Source organism: Branchiostoma floridae, chromosome 12 (genome assembly GCF_000003815.2).
Source record: "Branchiostoma floridae strain S238N-H82 chromosome 12, Bfl_VNyyK, whole genome shotgun sequence".
Lineage (NCBI taxonomy): Eukaryota > Metazoa > Chordata > Leptocardii > Amphioxiformes > Branchiostomatidae > Branchiostoma > Branchiostoma floridae.
The window spans coordinates 13,016,782-13,035,750 of NC_049990.1; the positions used below are offsets into that span (position 1 = coordinate 13,016,782).

Consider the following 18,969-nt stretch of genomic DNA (forward strand, 5'->3'; position numbering starts at 1 on the left):
TGGAAATTTCGTATGAACTGTATTTCATAATGGTGAATAATACATTATACATATAAATTTGCATAGTTCACAAGACTGCTTTGTATATCTAAATCCATGTATTTCTCACAAGTCACTTGCTCTAGGGAGCATGGCATCTGGATATTAACCATCTCTTGAACTGCAACTGGTGAAATCTGTGCATGGATAGACAGATGTCATGCTTGTACAACAACATACCATTAGGCATGACAAACACTGGCACTTTAAAACACATGACTGAAATTTAATGTCTCTTTTTATCATACAATGACCACACAGTGCATGTAGATGGCAGTACTAAAGATATTTTGGACAGTTTTAGGAAAAAATTACATGTGGTCCGTAACAATAAGCTTAATCCATATTTATATCTTGCTTGTATGTGATGTTACATTCCCTTCTTTTTTATAACAAGAAGGCGAGCCATACCCACCCATGATTAATAGTTACTTCCATTTTGTTCTTGATGCAATAGGCCCAATCACCAAAGGCAGTATATTGTAATGTTTTAATTTTAGATGAGTTCTATCTAGTCTCTGCCTTCATCTCTGGGGCTCTTTACAGACCCGACCATTGAATGAACTCTTGAATCTCCTTGACAGGTACATTGTGTGTGTGTGCCTTCAGGTGTAGGTTCCGGTCATCTGTTAGCAGAACTACATCCCTCTTCAGTCTGATGGGTTCACCTGGGAAACAAACATTACCATCAAACTGCGGCAAACATCCCTTTGGATTCTGACAAGCATATTCTGATAGTCATTGTGCAATAGTTATTGTGCAATACAGTGGAAGCCAGTTAATTGCACGTCGGATAAACGCACACTTTGGTCAATTGCACGGAATCCCCAAATCCCATGGTGGTGCGGTCCAACTGGGTAACTTCGCATTATCGCACACGCCGGTTAATTGCATGAGATTCGCTGGCAAATTGGGTGTGCAATTAAGCGGCTTCCACTGTACTTGTTTAACCTTTGCCATCTTTGTGGAAGACATCACTTTCAAGTTTTTCATTCAAGGTCAATGACAATGCAATGCAACATTTTCTTGTTCATCATCATCAATTTCTTGTTATTATCAATCATTTCTTTTATTATATAATTTTTGTTACAAAATGAATGAGTAGCATTGGATACGTGGATGAAAAGACTGATAAATCAAACTTTTGAAATATCTGTCTTTTTTTCCCTACGTTTCTTAATGTGTTTCATGACATAAGAAGGCGGTTATAGCAAAGGACCAGGCGTTATCACACCATATGCATATACACCGAGGAACAGGCGGGTCATTAACCTTATTATCATATAGCCTACCCAAACTTGCAAACTCCTGTACAACGCATAGATCCCTTGGTACTATACTTGAATGTGAATTTCTTAAGGTTTGTAGCATTTCTGAAAATTCACATTTGTGCTTTGGTACATAAGGAGATTATATTAGCCCCTGTAACCAAAACAACAGGAGCTAATTGACTCATTTGAATTTAACTGTGTCGTAGCTTTTCCCATCCTCACACTCAGGGTTGACAATCACGGCAAAGCCTATGATATCACCCCTGACAACTCAGCCACAGTATTCGGTTATTAGGGGTGCGCCTTGCTTATGAATATTAATGAGCTTGCTCTTATATGGGCAGTCAGCCGTTGGGGATCGGGCATCGGCATGGTGAGCAAACAAAGCCATGGTAATACGTAACATGATTGGCTGATAGCTTCCCAGCAGCCTTTGCGAGACAGCTTGCGACAACAACAAGCCCAAGAAAGGCCTATTCTCTGATTGGTTGACAGCTTGTTTGTGGCGACAATCATAATAGCCACTTATAGGGCTTGGGATAGCCCCATAAGGTAATGCCGTTGGGGACCGGGCGTTAGGAGGATGAGCTTTTCCCATTGACATCCAAAATTGTCTTCAGCTTGCCTTACCTTTTGTTTTCTATTGGAATCCAAAGTGTCTTCAGCCTAAAATTGCCTTACAATACAACGTTTCCTATTGGACATCCAAAATTGTCTTCATTCATAGTTAGGGTAATAAAAGACCTGTTTCCAGATCACTTCAGTGTCACTGACGAAAATGGGTGGATGCCAGTTGAAAGGTCTGACCATTTCCAAATCATATCCAGTTGCTTGAGTAACTACATTTTGGCGTGTCTTATTACCTGGATGTCTAACCTACATATTGCATTTTGATACCAAAATTCAACAGAAAATATTCGAAACATTGCCGTGTTGGTATGTCAAGCTTTGGATATTGATATGCGATTGAACACCTTATAGACTGTCTACACATGCCATGAAACACAAGCAATTGTAAGTTTTTTTTTATTCATCCCTGATGCTCTCTGAGATTAGCGACTGTCTGACAGAACACAGGGTTCAATCTCTGACAGAATGGCTCATAACTCTGGATTTGCCAAAACTAAGGGGTACTGTAAATGCATTTAACTTCGCAGGGATTTAATTTCACGGTAGCGGGTAAAAGGACTTTTCGCGGTGGTTTTAATTTCGGGGTAGCACATGATGCACTGTAGTCTCTTACTGCCATGGAAAAATGTTCGCTGTGGTTTTAAGTTCGCGGTGAAGCGACCACTGCGAAAACCGGGAACATTAAACCACCGCAAAAATTTCTGCATTAAATTTTACAGTATTTGAACTCTAGTGTAATCCTATTTATGGCATACAGGGTATTTTGCGACAGAACTGATAGACGTTTACGATAAATTTGTCAATTCGTGGCATGTTGATTTTCTTGTCTTTTTTTTTTCAAATCAGGCAAAAATTAATGCGTGCGCTGATGATGTCATCCATAACATTTACTTACTTGCCTAAAGTTTAAAAACTGGTTGCACACTTTAGGATGTCTGTAATCAAGCCATGCAAGCACATCAAACCCTCATTAGACAGGACTGACAGACAATAAACTGGATAGAGTAATACTATTGAGAAAGTGGTTAGAATAATAATAAAGGACGTTGAAACTTTCCTGATCAGACCAAGCTTACTTCATGAAGGATTTTAGTGATACTAACCCCTTTTGGTTGGCATGTAATCCTTGGCCACATCGTGACAGAAATGAAGACAGCATGACAGAATCACATCATCGTTGTTTCCCTGAAAAGTGGGGAAAACTTGATGTTTTCTTTGATTTATAGTAAGGAGGATGATTCTGAAGTGATGGCATTTGTGTATCTGTACATACATGTCATACAGCCATCAAATCATCATGTCTGTCTCACTGACATGTACATCAGTCAATCAATCAATATCATTCTACCCATAATTAATACTCAAGGAAAACGGATATCCTACAGGTCAGACATACATTACAGTTACTGTTACAGTAGAAATGTTCACACCACTCTGATGCCAGTATTCTGTTTTGGCACATATAAAATTAACTGTCAAGGAGCCAGGAACTTGTCAATTGTTTATACATGTAAGTGTCATGATCATATAAACTTCTTCCATGTAGGAAATTTGATAATCATCATTTTATGAAAGTCCTAATAATGTATATTATAGATAACAGGAAATGAATCATGAAACATTATCATTGATCTACTGTAAAAACAGTCCTGTGTGAAAATTTGCCCGTCCGGGACTAGTCCGAACGGGCATGAACCGTCAGTTCGAACCATTCAATAGTCCGGGGGTCGGACGGGTCGGTCGGACGGGACGGACGCTCGACAGTTCGCAGAACGGTTCGGACGGCCATAAAGGGTCCAGATTGGCCGCTTGGACTAGCCCGGACTACGTCCCGGACTGGTCCCGGACGGCATGGTTCGAACGCTTTCGGGCGGCGGCCTGGAGCGGGCCGTTCGAACGGTTCGAACCGGTACGGCTCCGCCCGGGCCGGACGGCCGAACGGGCGGTTCCCATAGCAACAAAGCGATCCGAACCGTCTGGGGGCGTGCAGAGCACCGCGGGACGCCGGTTCGGACGTCTGCGAACCACCAATTTACATGGCAACTGTACCTCCCAAACACCCGTGAAATGCGTAAAATCGTGCTGTTGTGAGGTGGAAATCGCTGCCCAAACAGTTCTGACGGTCTGAACCGCCGGAATGCCGTCACAAAATAGAAAGAATTTGAATGCAATTCATCCCTCTGCCGCCAGCGCTCCTATAGACAAAATATTAATGACGGCTTGAAGTTACAGAATGACACCAGCCGCAAGACAATCAATGTAAATCACATGTGCCCTCACTTTGACGTTATGTGCGTGCGGAGTCCCAGGAAACATTTGATTGCCCGCACAAACCATGTACAAAGCGTAAGTAATGGATTTCTGATGTCTTTCCGACTGAAGCGTGGTTACCAAACATGTGTTGGAGACACTATCACTAATATATGATATACATTCAAGTCCATAATCTAGAAGATTCATGTATAAACATCCTTGAATGCCCTAATATATTCATGCCAACGCTAGGCACGTTACGCACCCAGCGGCGGCGAGGGTTCAGTGACCCCATCTCAAACGTAAACAAGAAGACGATCCTATGAAGAAGCCAAACATTTCGTTGGTGTGTGTTGAACTTTATTGTATTTTGTTGAAAGAAAGTTGTATCTAAATATTGAACGGTAATATTTGTTAATCTAGTGCCACAAAATATTATTCTACGTGTCTAAAATAAGACTAGTTTTGATATAGGTGCTGGCCCCCATACGTGAATTGAACTCTCCCACACTTGATTGAAGCCTCCCAGTCCTTTGGGACAGCCGCCCGACAAGTGCGCACATGTCTATAACTCGTTGTTTGTTGTTTATTTTACGTTCCATGTGTTAATTTTTGGCACAGTTTGCACATCCATTGACAGGAATACCACGGCACTAAGAATGATGTCGTCATTATACCCATTTCCTTTGTGTTTCTTGCCTTTTTTCACGAGCAAGTTATTCAAAGACGGGAAAATACGATCCAGATATCAATTTGCGAGCCAGTGGCTAGGCCACACCCACACAGCGCGAAACTTTAGGTATAGAGGCGTGCCGCTGTCCATCATCGCGTGGCGAAATTAGCAACCATATCTCCGCTAGCTGGGTGTCATGCTGTCCGTATTATAAAACGTCTGCACAATTATTATTGGAATCTTTCGGCAGTAAATTTACTTTGCGCACTTGTAAGCGACTTTTGACAAGACTGGCCGGTGTTCCCGTAAAGCTTTCCTTCTGTCCTAATCCCAGCAAAACTGGTCTCCGGGGACAGCCGCCTACCAGACCGATTCGTAGGGCAGGAATCAAAATGTCACACTACAACGGGTCTCCAATTTCTGGAAGGGTGGCAAAATCACCAACGTCCGGCCGCACCTTTGAGCTTCGGCCGTAAGTCTAGAATCTTACTTAAATTATTCAGCAAAGCAAATAGGATGTAAAATCTGCTTGTCTCTAGTGTATAGTTATTGTGCATGTGATTTCATTAACTTTTGTAAAATCAACGATATTCTTAAGGCTTCAGAAGTACCACGAGTGATATCATACAATGTTGATTGAATGAGTAGAGATTAAAAGACGTCACCCTAGAGGATTATTGTTAACCTACGCCGTAGACGTTTCAACTTTCACATCGCTTGATAGATTTTTATGCCCGTCAAAGGCACATGTGTGAATAGCAGGCGAAATCTTTACTTGCGGCACAAGTAAATTATATATAAAACGCTTTTTGAAAAGTTGGTAAGGAGGAACAATATTAAACGGCGAGGATTATTGTCGAGGAAATTCCGCTCGTGAGGACATGGATATAACGTCCTTGGGAGGAAGTTACTAGTATGCCATGGTGAGGGGAAGTAATTCTATGGAACGTTGATATTAATATTTTTCAGTTGTAGTTGTACTCTACTCTCTCTACTCTATATGAAGCATGGACATGGACACCTGACGTGCTCATTCAGATTGCGCTTAGTCTACAGTTTAGTCTTTGTTCTGTGCGTTTAGTCGTTACACAACATTGGGCATGTACACAACCAAGATACACTACTGAAGTACAGAGAAGAAAACAAATTCGCTGGAATTTCACAGGTTTTATCCCCAGGGGCAGGCAGGCGAGTTTCTAAAGCTTGACTCCCTGCTGACAATAATCCCGATAGCCCGTCCGAACGGTTCAAACGGTTCGGGATTTACTGTGGCGTGTCCAGAGATCCGCCTGGCTCCGACATGTCCGACCCGTGAGAACATTGCCCCCATACCAGGGAGGTTTTATCAAACCCGGAACATTGAGGAAACAACTTCGTTACCTTCGTCATGGATTTAAAATTACCTCCGATCAGTGGTGTATGCGGAAATTGTAAGACGATCATAATCACATCATTATCTTCGCCGAGAAGGTTATATTTATGATATAATTTGCAACGGTACGTGGAAACATGACTTCCTCTTTGCTGCAACAAGTGAAAATTACGTCATCATACCACTGTGTTTCCACGAAAATGGGCGCTGAAACAACATTGTGCATAATACAGCCCACAGGAGTCCCAGTAAGTGCGGAAAAAATACATGGATACTTCAGTTAGCCAGGATTTTGACTGTGCTGTTGATAATTTCACATCTAACACACTTGGTAACACAGCTAAACGATGTAAAACAGTTTCTTACCAGTTCAGTCTTGAACAAGAAGGGATGTTTGTATTCCAGTCCGTTCGTATTCCACGGAAGTTTCGGCAGTCGGTTGGAACAGCACCAGAACATAATTCCACACAAATTGTTTGTGTTGCTAGTCCTTTTCCATCTCTCCATGGCAGTTTGATGCATCCTGACCCGAAACGACAACGTACAAACCCCTCACGCGACACCTCTTCCAACTTATCCATGATAGTCTGTGCATTTAGCCTTTAAAAGTATAAGACTAAAAAGTGGAAAAATAACACAGGACATCAGGAAACGGTTTACTGGTGAGTTTTCAATTTGAAATGACCGCGACGCACGCGCAATGCTCATGTTATCCCCCGGGGCAGACAGGGGAGTCTTTCAAGCTTGACACCCTGCTGACAATAATCGTGATAGCCGTTCCGAACGTTCAGAACGGTTCGGGAGGCACTGTTGCGTGTCCTGAGATCCGCCTGTCCCTGCCCAGATCCAGGGTAGTTCTCTAAGTCTAACCTTTCATATTACGAAGGATGAAGCGTCCAAATTTCTCAGGGGAACATATCACCGACCCCTAGATTGTGCGTCACCATCCCCAACACCTATCAATTTACGACGCACGGGTAGTGCATAGTCTCTCCTTCTGTAAGTGTAACGTGCTGGATGCAGCCATCCACGGCGTTTCTTGATCCAGTCGTCGCTTCGACTAACGAGTAATGTATTTTCGAATTTTTATTGTACGTTTATGCTCTTAAAGCTAAGTACAGGTCAAAATGATAAAGTAGTTCTAACGCTTCTAACAACAATATGCATATAAAATGGTGGCGTTAGATGTTCGGCTAACCGTTCCCCGTGTCCTGTTTTGGATACCGTACTCCAGCGTGACACAGCACTGTACTTGTTTTTAGTCCCACTTTCTTGATATAATGTCAAGGGGAATATCACTGGTCAAACTCAACACGTTTTAGAGAGTCGATTGAAGTCTCGCTGCTGCAGGTCGTCCAACAGGTGATCCAACCAGGTACTGCTCACAAGTTCCTTTCCGGCCAAAGCATGCGCTTTGACTCCAAACGATGGTGGAAATTTTGGTAAGTGAGAAACATTCAAAATATTGCACTTCACAAATCATGTTAGGTATTGTCCACAAGGCGAGATAATGCCGGACGCCATGAAAGGCAATAAAGATGCTAAATACATTTTCAACATTATCTCCCGTATTATTGCACATTTGGACAGAATCGTCGCTTGGTACAATGACAGTCAATCGAAACGTAGCGCAACTCAATGTCGTCTTATTTGTAAAGCGCCAGAGACAATTATTTAATCATAGGGTAGAAAGATTATATTTAGTTCTACAGAAAACAATGGTGGTCTGTAACTTTTCCCCGCCCGTTTTAACGCCGTGCGAGCATGATCAATCCCGAGTCGTGTGGTGAAGACCTCAGGTGCCAGGGTGACCTACAATAGCATTGTCGTTTATTCTTCTTATAGTACTTTATTACACTGCGCTTGGAAGACAACGATTTTATTGGCGTGGGCAATGTAGTTAGCAAACGGACAATATAGCGTTCGTGTGATTTAGAAACGAAACACGGCGTGCCGAATTCTTATTCGCCATGCCACTGCGACTATCCAAGCGGTATCTGCTGTTACGTGTTTAAGACTTTTTTCTCATTTATCGCTAGAGAAAAATAAAGAGACAAACAGGACTAAAACATATTCATTCTTCATGAGAACAGACTTCGTAACAATGACTTGTTCATACCTATAGATATTCATATGTCTGTTTAGTTATAGACCTTACGAAAGTCGCTTTACTTTTGTCGTGTCAATAAAGATTTTATATGCTGCATGCACAGCATTTGGTAGTGTACGAGATACGATACAAAGACTGGTACTTCGTGGCAGATTACCCTTTAATAATGGTCGAGAGGATAAACATGTAGGTGTGATCCGCACACTCAACGCTGCATGGGCGTGATGGGCAATCCAAACTGTGCAGGTCGCGTACTGTTCCCTGGCCGGCTACACTCCTCTGGCCGGCTTACTCTTCTATTTATTCTATTTCTACGGTTTTCCAGCGACCTGGAGTCTGGTAGAGACCAAGGACATTCTATCAGATAACGTCCTTGTAGTCAGACTAACATTTTCCTGCAAGGACTCAGAGCAGGTCGACTTCATTAGACCGCCCGGCGGTACCATAAACAGGCATTTGTAGCAGTTCTCCAACTCGGACGTATTTTCCCGTCCAGAAAACTCGGACAGGGCCCACAACATATTAATCATGTCACAAAATGTGGCAATATGTAACTGCGAAAATTTTGGCAATGCCTGAAACACTTGAATTTATCGTAAAATTTCTCCGTTTGTCACATTTCTGCGTATGTTTAAAACTTCTTATTGACGACCAGGGGGCTCAAGTACGTGGTTGAACAACGTGTTTTGACTCGCCATATTCAGATGAATTTCCAAGAAACTTGAAAGTGGGGCATAGGATTTCAGTTTCAGTTTCTTACAACCAATCATGTTGCTCATTATTTGCAGTGAAAATCGATGTCTCCGGCTCATTTCGTACCAATCGTAGCGATTGGCTAGCCAGTAAATAGATTGTCATACACTGTACACATCAAACGGCTACCGCCAGCATGGCGCCATGGCAACGGCCAATGTGTGTTGGGAAGACTACCAGAGCGCCGCTCACGTGAGCCTCACAGGCGGGATGTCAATCAACCCGCTGTTTATTTCAGCGGGTGCGGCCTGGAACTGGGATGGCCGTATTTGCCAAAATCATCTCGCGCACGGGACAGTCGGCTTTCCGAGCAACGCTCGCATATGCAGAAAAACTGCACTGAGTAGCGGAGCAGATTCTTCAAAGGGTGACTCAACACAGTGTAAGCTGGAAATTGGAAAATGAACAGCATTTTATAAGTGTATGTAAACTTTACTAGAACTTGTAGAAGACCCATCAGTTCGTTTTGCTACTCTATTGAGTATCGTATTATACTCTACTCTTCACTTCAGATAGCCGTGCGTGGTGACTATATAAATTAATGAACGAATATGTACAAGAAAACACGTCACCTATTCATTAGTCGCGGCCAAAATATAAATATAGAAGAAAAGTTGTAGATGTGAAGGTAGAAAAATCTAATTTTTTTTTAATTTTATTTTCATAGTATTGTTCAGGCGATAGTGCAACGCTATTAGTATTACTATTAGTGTTCGCCCGCTCTGGTTGTTGCCCCGCGATAATGGACGTAATGCATGCCTCTAACAATGTCTAATAGTCTCACCTGCGGACTTTACCGCTCTTCTGGTCGCTGCGCTTAGTGTACGGAAGGGGGCGCTGTCGCACGGCTTCATACAATTTAGGGACTTAGACAAAATTTGGCCGGGCGGCGGCAATTTTTTCTAAGTGTTTTACGGCGCCCGAAGCGTCCGGCGGTCCTGAACTGCCGAACGTGCTGAACCACTTAATGACGGTTCACCGCCCGGCGCTCGGACCGGCAGCCTCGCGGGCCGGACGGCTTTCACGTAGGCGGACCGTGTGGACTACCCTCGGACCGGTCCGAACTGTTCGGGGCGATTTGATTTTCACACAGGAGACTTGATTCTGGTAATATCAGCAAGTACCAGAATGCAGAAAGTGGAATCTCAACGTTTATTTTTTCTACATTTGATTTTCAATTTCAATAAAAGCATGCACACACAATAATTATTGTAAATCTGCAGTTACTGCATACATGTACTTTTTTCAATGAAACATTAAAATGCATCTGAAAATATCAGGCATTTTGTCCAGATAACAGGGAGTGAAGGAATGGTACAGAATTGGATGGATTAGGAACATTCACAAAACCTTATCTTTGACACTTACCTAAAGAAACCAACAAATATTCAAACAAGGCTTGGGCCTGCTAAATGAACTAACCTGATGTCCTGGCATATCTTCGTTACGAAATGCAATTGTATCCAGACTAGTACCCTTGCTGGTCAAGGCTCGTAAGTGGCTATCATGGTGACTGAATTGATCTTCCAGAAACTTGATTGCAAGCATCGCTCCTTGTTGTAACTTCTGAGCATGCCCAGAGGTCTTCTCCTCATGTCTGCTGCCACGTGCCAGTCCATCCAGCTCATTAATGACTGAAATTAGGGGTAGATGTTTGAAGACTTCAAGACATTGTTCATGTCATATCAATGATACATCTACATTGAGATATCCCCAAAAATAGCCCCATCAGGGGCAAAGTACATTGTAGCTATAGGTGGAGAGTTGAGGCCAGGCAGGGCATTCCACTTCAGTATATAGTGTGGGGAAACATGAACGTCTATTAATTTTTTTTTTTTTGTGAATAAAGAGACTCTTTTTACACAACCATTGCTTTATTCCTTACCAGGTTGGATATGGGGTCTGGTGATTGGCTTGCTTGTGAACTAAAATTCCAACTAGCATGTCAGCCATCCGACCAGCGTGACTTATTAACAATGAAGTTTATTGCATATTCATGCCCCATTGGGGCTAAATGCAGTCGGTTTCATATAAACTTAAGGTATTAATGGAAAAGTTATACATATACTATAGTTTATAATTATGCTTCTTCTCTCTTCTTAAAACAGGTCGAACAAGATTTACATGTAAAAAGTTAAATGTACGCCAGTCCACTTGATTTGGCACAGTACATACAGTCAACTAAACTAATTAATAAATTGTTTAGTTTTATTAAAACACAACATTCTTCTGACGTGAGAAATCTTTGTGTAGAAATTTCAGGAATCAAACTAACAGCGTGCTGTTCCAAGTTTCATGTGTGTTTCTGACAAGTTTCAGATCCTCTTCAGATTTTCGGATGAAAAAAATTTAAACTGCATAAAAAAAAATTATGATAATTATGACCCCATTTTATGTTAAGCTAGTGACAACTGAGCTTGGAAAGTTTAGAAATCGTATTTTTATGTAAGGAAACTACTGTACAAAGTCGTAACCAAGTTTCCGACACTCACCAATAAGTGGCACCACAACTGTGAACATCTGGCAGAGAATAAGCCTCTTCAAACCATGCAGGTTGTCAATGAAGCTGTTGGTGTCTGGGATCAGAAATGCAGGGACAACCTCCACTTCTATCTGCACTGCAGAGGTCTGGTCATCCAGCACAGCCTAAGCCAACAAGAAATTGGTTGACTGTATGAATGAGATTTTTTTTACATTTGCATGAGATGAAAAGTAGTGATGACATGTTAATTGCTATTAACATTAATTTTGGAATCATGGTGTTAATTGTGTTGATTTAGGCTAAATGCGTAAATCAGATAATTTAGTGCCCAGAAGCCATGACCTCTGGCTCACGTGACTCATTCTGTCTCAAATAAGAAGTGTCTAAGAGACGTAGATCGCAGAGTTCCTTTTTTATGCCCGCCCACCCACCTCATTGTTGGTCACCCTTCTGAAATCTGAACATTAAAAGTTCCATTCCAAGCCCACTCAGGTCTCCTTGCTGTCATGAGTGAGAGTGCAGATAATGACATGACTGGTGCGGCACTCTATTGCTTTGTTGTATTTGAAATACTGGTACTAGTCACATTTTCATTTCTCACATTTCTGAATAAATAAATAAATTTGAGATAAAGTAGACAATAATACTACAGTGTCTGTGACAATGTAGACTGTTCTGATTGGATAAATAAATTGGATCACATCGGAATCATTAAAATTTCATCTATTGTGCACATGCAGTACGATAGATACAAGACTACTGGTTGATAGCCTAAATATTTATAAGAAGCACTGGCAGAAACTCTATCAAAACCATTTGTTCATGCATGACGACCTCTTTTGGTCAGTCCATTGAGCAGTCAATGCTTTAGACAGTTGGCCTGTACTAGTCTCTGATAGAATTGCACCAGGATGAACGTGAAGCCTCTTTCTCTAAATTCCTCCTATATATTTGAATCAACATAAGGTGTTACCTCTATGTGGTTTTTCCGTTTCTCCTTCTCTTCCAACAGTTTGGCCAGCAAGTCCCTTTTGGCCTTCAATTCTTTGAATGAGCCTCTGCTCATATCACAAGTTTCAGCATTCATTTCTTCCTCTTCTATGCAAGCTTCAATGATGATATCTTCTTCAATCTGCTATAATTCAATGCAAAATTCTTCTGTAAGTACATAAGCTGCATCTATTAGATGCCTTAAAGAAGTAGGGCCAATGTATACACACAGACACACACACACACACACAAACACACATATACACATGTATATAGGGTGTCATTGATCATTGATGTAAGAGCTAACAGAAGGAAAATCTGACATCTGAAGAGAAACCCCTCCCTTGACTCAGGCTCCAGTCTTGGACACTTGGATGTATGGACACTCTGATTTCACAGATATTCTATTTTATATATAAATCATAATACATTGGTATTGAATGTAGAAACAAGGGAAATGTGATCAACCAATTTTAGTATCCATCATGACTCCGGCTACCAAAATGTCTGAGTCTCACATTTGTTTTCACAGAATGGAAAAAAATTATATGCAAGTCAATTATCTATTATTGATAACTACTTTTACCAGATTTTCTGCAGCAACATTGAGCTGGCCTGCAGCATGTTCTGCATCCTGATTGGTGGAGACAATGGAGACATGCTTGCCATGTTCCCACACTAAGATGGGTCTCTCAATCCCACACAAGTACTGGCCAAATAACTGCAGAGACTTCTTTCTCAATACGTCTTGTGCAACACCCTATAGACAAAGATAGTGCAGGGAATAAGTGCATATATGTCAGCATTGTTGAAAGCAGATTGTTTTAAATGCATGTCATATACATGTACACGAGCATGTAGTCACTTTGAAAGTTTGATGCTGGACACAGGGAAGAAAAACCTTTGGACTGAAACATCACATATCTACCAGTATTAGTGGTTGTCAAACACTATGCTAGAAAATGGTACGAGACAGACATGAAGCACAATTGTGTTCCACATAGTGTACCTTCTGCACTAAAGAAGAAGAAGCATATTTGACCCCAGTGATGATCTGGCTGCTGAGTGGTTGGAACCCTGCCAGGTGAAAGTCTTCTTCCAGCACAACTGGCTCCAAACCTACATAATGACAATTTATAGAGTCAATTCCAAGTCACCGAGATGGTTTTGAAATAATATTTGTAATAAGGTTGAACTATTTTGAGTAAAAGAACATTTCTGTCACTTAAGTTCGAAATTGTTCCAACATTTCAAAATGAAAGTTTAAACAAGTTTGAACCTTTTTATATTTGTTGGAACATTTGGGAAAATAATGATATAATTATCTCTTTATTTAGAACAATTTTCAAACATCTATGTGTTTTTGTTACTGTTCCAACATGTTCCAACATTTTGTGTCATTTTTTCCCTCCATAAAAACTTTTATTGACCCCATAAACAAAGCTGCTAAGCTTGGTCCTTTGTTTGGCTCTTGTATTTTTAGATGTTCTTTAGTATACAATGGTGAGTCTTTTGTGAGAAGGTGGCAGACAGACATAATTTCCTGCACTTGGCAGGGATGTGTGAATTGCCCTCTTCCCAGCCCACTGACCCAGTTTCATCATTTTGTTTCCATGTTCGAACATGTGATCACAAATGATGCATCTATGTTGGAACAGTTTAGAAACTAACAGAAATAATGTATTTGATGTTAGAAATGTTTCTAACATGTTTGAATACTGTAGAAATATTTAGAACGTCACATAGATGTTATGAATAGTTCTAAACAGTTACTTATCACAGTTAGATTGTTACAAAGATTTCCAAAATGTTGGAACAAAAGGCAAGAAACACCCTCTCGGTAATATGGAATCGACTCTATCATCCATCACTTATAATCACTTATCCATCACTTGTCAAACCAAACCAAACCAAACCAAACCAAACTTATAATATTACTGACAATGTTGCACAACTGTCCCTGGCAGATTTTTTCTAGCCTGGTATCCAGTCGTAATATAGCTCCCGAGTCTCTTCTCTTCTCTTTGCAATATACGTAATAGGAGCTATATTACGACTGGATACCAGGCTAGATTTTTTCAACAGTGTAGCTCAATGCAAGCTTAAGTGTTGGCTAATTCTGAGCCACATAAGTTGATAAGTCAAAGAGAGACTTTATAAAGGAGATACATGATGTAGAAGAGTTGAAGGCATGTGGGTTAAAGGAAAGGAAGGAAAGTAAGATGCAGAGATATGAATCTGTAAGTTATAGAAATGTGCATTTTTATACATGCTCCGTTTCCGTCTCATACAATAGCTGGAAGTTGGTCAGGGTTCTTTGGTTCTTTTGTACAATCATGTACATGTAGATTGTTGATCATTGTTGGGACTTCAGGATACAAAGAAAACATCACCTTCTCTGTTTTCATCCTCCATGGTGACAGCACTCAAGTCACTCTCTTCCAATTCATTGCAAAGGTCAGCAAGTGCTGTCCAGGTATTGACAACTGGACTAAAATAGAAACAACAGTGTAGAAAAAAACAGATTAAATTACTGTTCAGTTACAACCATATATGATCTGCTTCACTACAAAAATTGAATTTTTCTTGTTTTCTCATTTTTTTTCTTACGGAGTGAAAAAGCTTCTTGTATTAAGAAAGGTCAAGAAAAATCAAGTACCTCCCGCAAGACCTTTATACAAATTCCTACTAAAGAGTTTTATTCTTGTTTTTCTAATAACTGAAGAAAATAGTTCTAAAAATAATGCTCACTGATGTTGATAATGCTCACATTGTTTCTATGCAGATGCCAAGGGCTGAAAACCAAGTTCACACCTAGGTAACAAGGGACTTCACACATCAGTGTAATTTATTCATTATTGATATGCGTAGCCACACAAGGAAACACTCACCTGAGTTTTGACACCTCATTCATGAAGTGTTAAAACTGTCAGGCTGAAAGGGGCTGACTTTCTTATTGTGATCTGCTACAAAGTAAACACACCTGGTTCCATTCAATTTCTTGCATAGTCAGACCAGAAGTGAACAATAGTAGTATCCTCTTTCAGTCCCTTTAACCACCCAATAACAATAGGCAAGACTGTTCTAAGACTGTTTAAGCCCTTTTTTGGCCGTTTTCAGACCTTACTGTGTTGGCAGTTGTCAGGGTAAGTAATATATGATCTAGGGGAAAAATTTGTCTACCATGGGGTCCAACAGCACACCCCAGAAATACTCCACTTTGTATTTCAATTAATGCTAAATTTTGTATTTTAAAACCTGTCCAGTGGTACATACATCTATTGGAAATAATCTAAGATTCTGGTATAAAAATAATACATAAAGAAATCAGTAAACTGAAGAAAAAAAATTTTGAACAAGCCTTGACCTGGAAAGAAACTCTTCAAATGGTCAACTTCCTAACCATCTACCAAAATACTGGACAGGGTCCTACATTAATGAGATTTTTCCCTTGAAGGTTTCAGCTTTGCGATCATCCTCATATCGGGTTAATGAATCCGCTATTCAGGGCTCTAGCCAGCTCAAATTTTTTTTCCGTCAGCCAATTCCCATTGTCGCAAAAACACTATTCCATGGAGATAGAAAGACTGAACTGAGACCTTGAAAAATGGGTTTTTAATGATATTATCGTATGCGAAAGGGCGCTGACACACTTCGTCAACAATAATAACAATTATAGCAAAACAAACAGTGTGTGGCTTTTACGGCCGTGGACGGCGTCCCCAAGCCGTCTGTAGCTAATCCACCAACTTGAAGGATTTTTGTCCGTCAAGGTTGACGGATTGATTTTAAAGATTTTCCGTCACACGCAGCAAATTTCCGTCAATTGACGGAAAAACGGACGCTGGCTAGAGCCCTGCCGCTATTGGAGAATTTAAGTTGAGTCAGAGAATGCTGCAGTCTCTTACCTAGTAGTGCTGTGTGTGCTGGTTGTAGGGTTCCACATGGATCGATGACATGTCATCCAGTCTGCCCAAACTTTTAAACTGGGCAGCAGCTCTTGTAGATCAGTGTTGGGTTTGCCCTCTGCCAAAACAGTTCAACATGATTGCTGAGTATACAATGTAATAAAACTATGTACAAGTCATGGAATTCTGCATTTTGAAAGACATCCTATATACATCATGAAGAATACTCTTTCTTAGAATTCCACAGTGTAAGCAAACAAGGATTGCACATAGCTTATGGTACAATAGGTACAAGAACAATAGGCCAGCCTTTATATACTAGTAGCAGACATATGAGTATGAATTAAATCAGGACTTTTGTTTGGTCAATGAATTAGTACGTGATCTTTTTGTGCATCAGATGCATTTTGTGATGAACCTGCTGCATGGGCAAAGGTAGCTGATAAAACCTGCATTATTTATTTCTATTTTATCAGCTTTATTGCGGCTGCATCTCTGAATCTTGTACCGAAGAATTTCTTAAAATACCTGAGTGTATACATGTAGTACACATATGTTGAAAGTTATAAATATACAGAACATGACAGCTGTATTTGAACATAGGGTCAGACATAGGGTCAAATGGCAATTAAGTTCTGCTGCAAACTATACCATTCTTACCACAACGACCTGGCATTTAACCTGTTGATCAGCCACATGGTGATTTACATCATTCACCCGAAAAAGAGACCTGGCACATCCTCATCTTGTAAATAGATTAGTCAGTGAAAGGGTATGTCACCCCATAAGGGGCGGTATAACTCCGTCGTGTGTAAGCATGTCGACCAATGATGATGCGCTGGTGCAAGTAGCATAATTGAAAATTACCTGCACCAGAAAACCTTTACCTGCACCACTCTAAATTAAGGATGTAAGGATCATATCAAAATTGTTCAGGAACCATTGCTATTATTTCTTAATGTATTAGGTAGTAACAGTCAATGCTGGATAAAACAAACTTAAAGACGTGACTTGAAACTCTACCAGATAATGGCTAAAAATTTAAGTACTTTCTGAAACATCATCGAATTCCCTATTTGCTGTCAAACAACTGAAACAAAAATTGTAATATTTCCGACCATCTGAAGAAGATTTCACTGACAGAATTTTATTTTGTCCTTACCTTGACTACCATCACTGTTTGCTGAGCTTGTAAGGGAGGTTCTCTGTTGTTGTAGCTTGTGAACAGCAGTTGTGACCATGAGACCAAACATGTCCATGCCCAGTTTCACAGCACAATCCTGAAGTGGAGACTTGATTCCTTCTGTCCAACCTTCTGAAGAAGTGCCTGGACAACAAAAGGCCCTGTTGACTACATTTTAGTCCTGAGTGTTAATGTTGCCATACAAGATTGAAATGAACCAAATCAAAGTTATTGACAAAAGCATGACTGAGTACACTCAGATGTTTAATATGTAAGTCTACATCTGTATGTAATGTGCAATGTCATGCAGAAAAGTTCATGGTGGTTTTATATTCAGTTTTCACAGGGGCTGCATGCTACACTGTGAACTCAAAACCACATTTTATATGTACCCATTATAGTGACTACAGTAAATGTTGCTGCTGTGAACCCAAAACTGCTGCTAATTTAGGAATTAAATCCCTGAAAACTTATTTTTCTCACAATTGCTGACAGCAAACATGTTGATCCCCATGACTTGCAGCAGCTTCATGTTTCCAATAGATGCTGGTGAAAGTTGCAGAAGACTCTGGAACTCCTGAAGGGTTCTGCTCACTACCACAGCGAAGGTCTCCATCCTTTCATTAGAAAAAAATTAAAAGTCTGAATCACAGATGGCAAAATTCCCTTCTTAGCCTTCCCATACATGAGCAGATTTGTAACTCTTCCAGCCCCAAAACACCACAGTGATTGTCAGCATGCATTTTGGCCCATTATCAAACTTGTACATAATTATACATTAATGCCTGGAAGGGTACAAGTTGTAAATTGTATGACTTAGCAAACATAATACTGTTAACTGTTAAGCAAACATTAGGCCATATTGATTTGGTTACATGGATAATATCCTCTAGATCTGGGAACCCCCAAACTGATGCAAGGCGAATAGAAAAAAAGTCAGGCAAAAGAAAAGTTGTTTTCATTATGAAATAACACACACACACACACACACATGTACACACACACACACACACATGTACACACACACACACACATGTACACACACACACACACACACATGTACACACACACACATGCACACACATGTACACACACACATGTACACACACACACACATTAGCTAAGCAGCAGCAATCAAACTTACCCTGTCTTTGTGAAAAGTTTCCCATGTGCATGAAGGAAGTTCAGCTCAAAGGTCTTCATCAGCTGCAAGAACAAGATAAGCACAAAAATAACAAAATAAGCACAACAATAACAAAATAAGCAAAACAATGACAAAATAAGCACAACAATAAAAAAATAAGC

At 40.5% G+C, this 18,969-nt stretch overlaps 1 protein-coding gene across 3 annotated transcripts in view; it reads right to left on the reverse strand.

Moving 5' to 3' along the window:
- The window catches only part of LOC118427313 (telomerase-binding protein EST1A-like), a 25,338-nt gene continuing 6,369 nt past the window's right edge, over window positions 1-18,969 (reverse strand). The window contains exons 8-19 of one of the 3 annotated variants that reach the window (XM_035837043.1): window positions 18,809-18,870; window positions 18,148-18,281; window positions 17,644-17,808; window positions 16,482-16,599; window positions 14,967-15,064; window positions 13,583-13,692; window positions 13,160-13,333; window positions 12,557-12,718; window positions 11,594-11,747; window positions 10,524-10,735; window positions 3,044-3,125; window positions 1-707 (exon numbers count right to left, since the gene is read on the reverse strand). In XM_035837043.1, coding sequence (XP_035692936.1) covers window positions 580-707; window positions 3,044-3,125; window positions 10,524-10,735; window positions 11,594-11,747; window positions 12,557-12,718; window positions 13,160-13,333; window positions 13,583-13,692; window positions 14,967-15,064; window positions 16,482-16,599; window positions 17,644-17,808; window positions 18,148-18,281; window positions 18,809-18,870 — 1,599 coding nt within the window. In that variant the 3' untranslated portion in view covers window positions 1-579. Of the gene's footprint in view, window positions 708-3,043; window positions 3,126-10,523; window positions 10,736-11,593; window positions 11,748-12,556; window positions 12,719-13,159; window positions 13,334-13,582; window positions 13,693-14,966; window positions 15,065-16,481; window positions 16,600-17,643; window positions 17,833-18,147; window positions 18,282-18,808; window positions 18,871-18,969 lie in introns of all 3 variants that reach the window. The other 2 variants (XM_035837042.1, XM_035837041.1) reach the window with 2 other exon arrangements.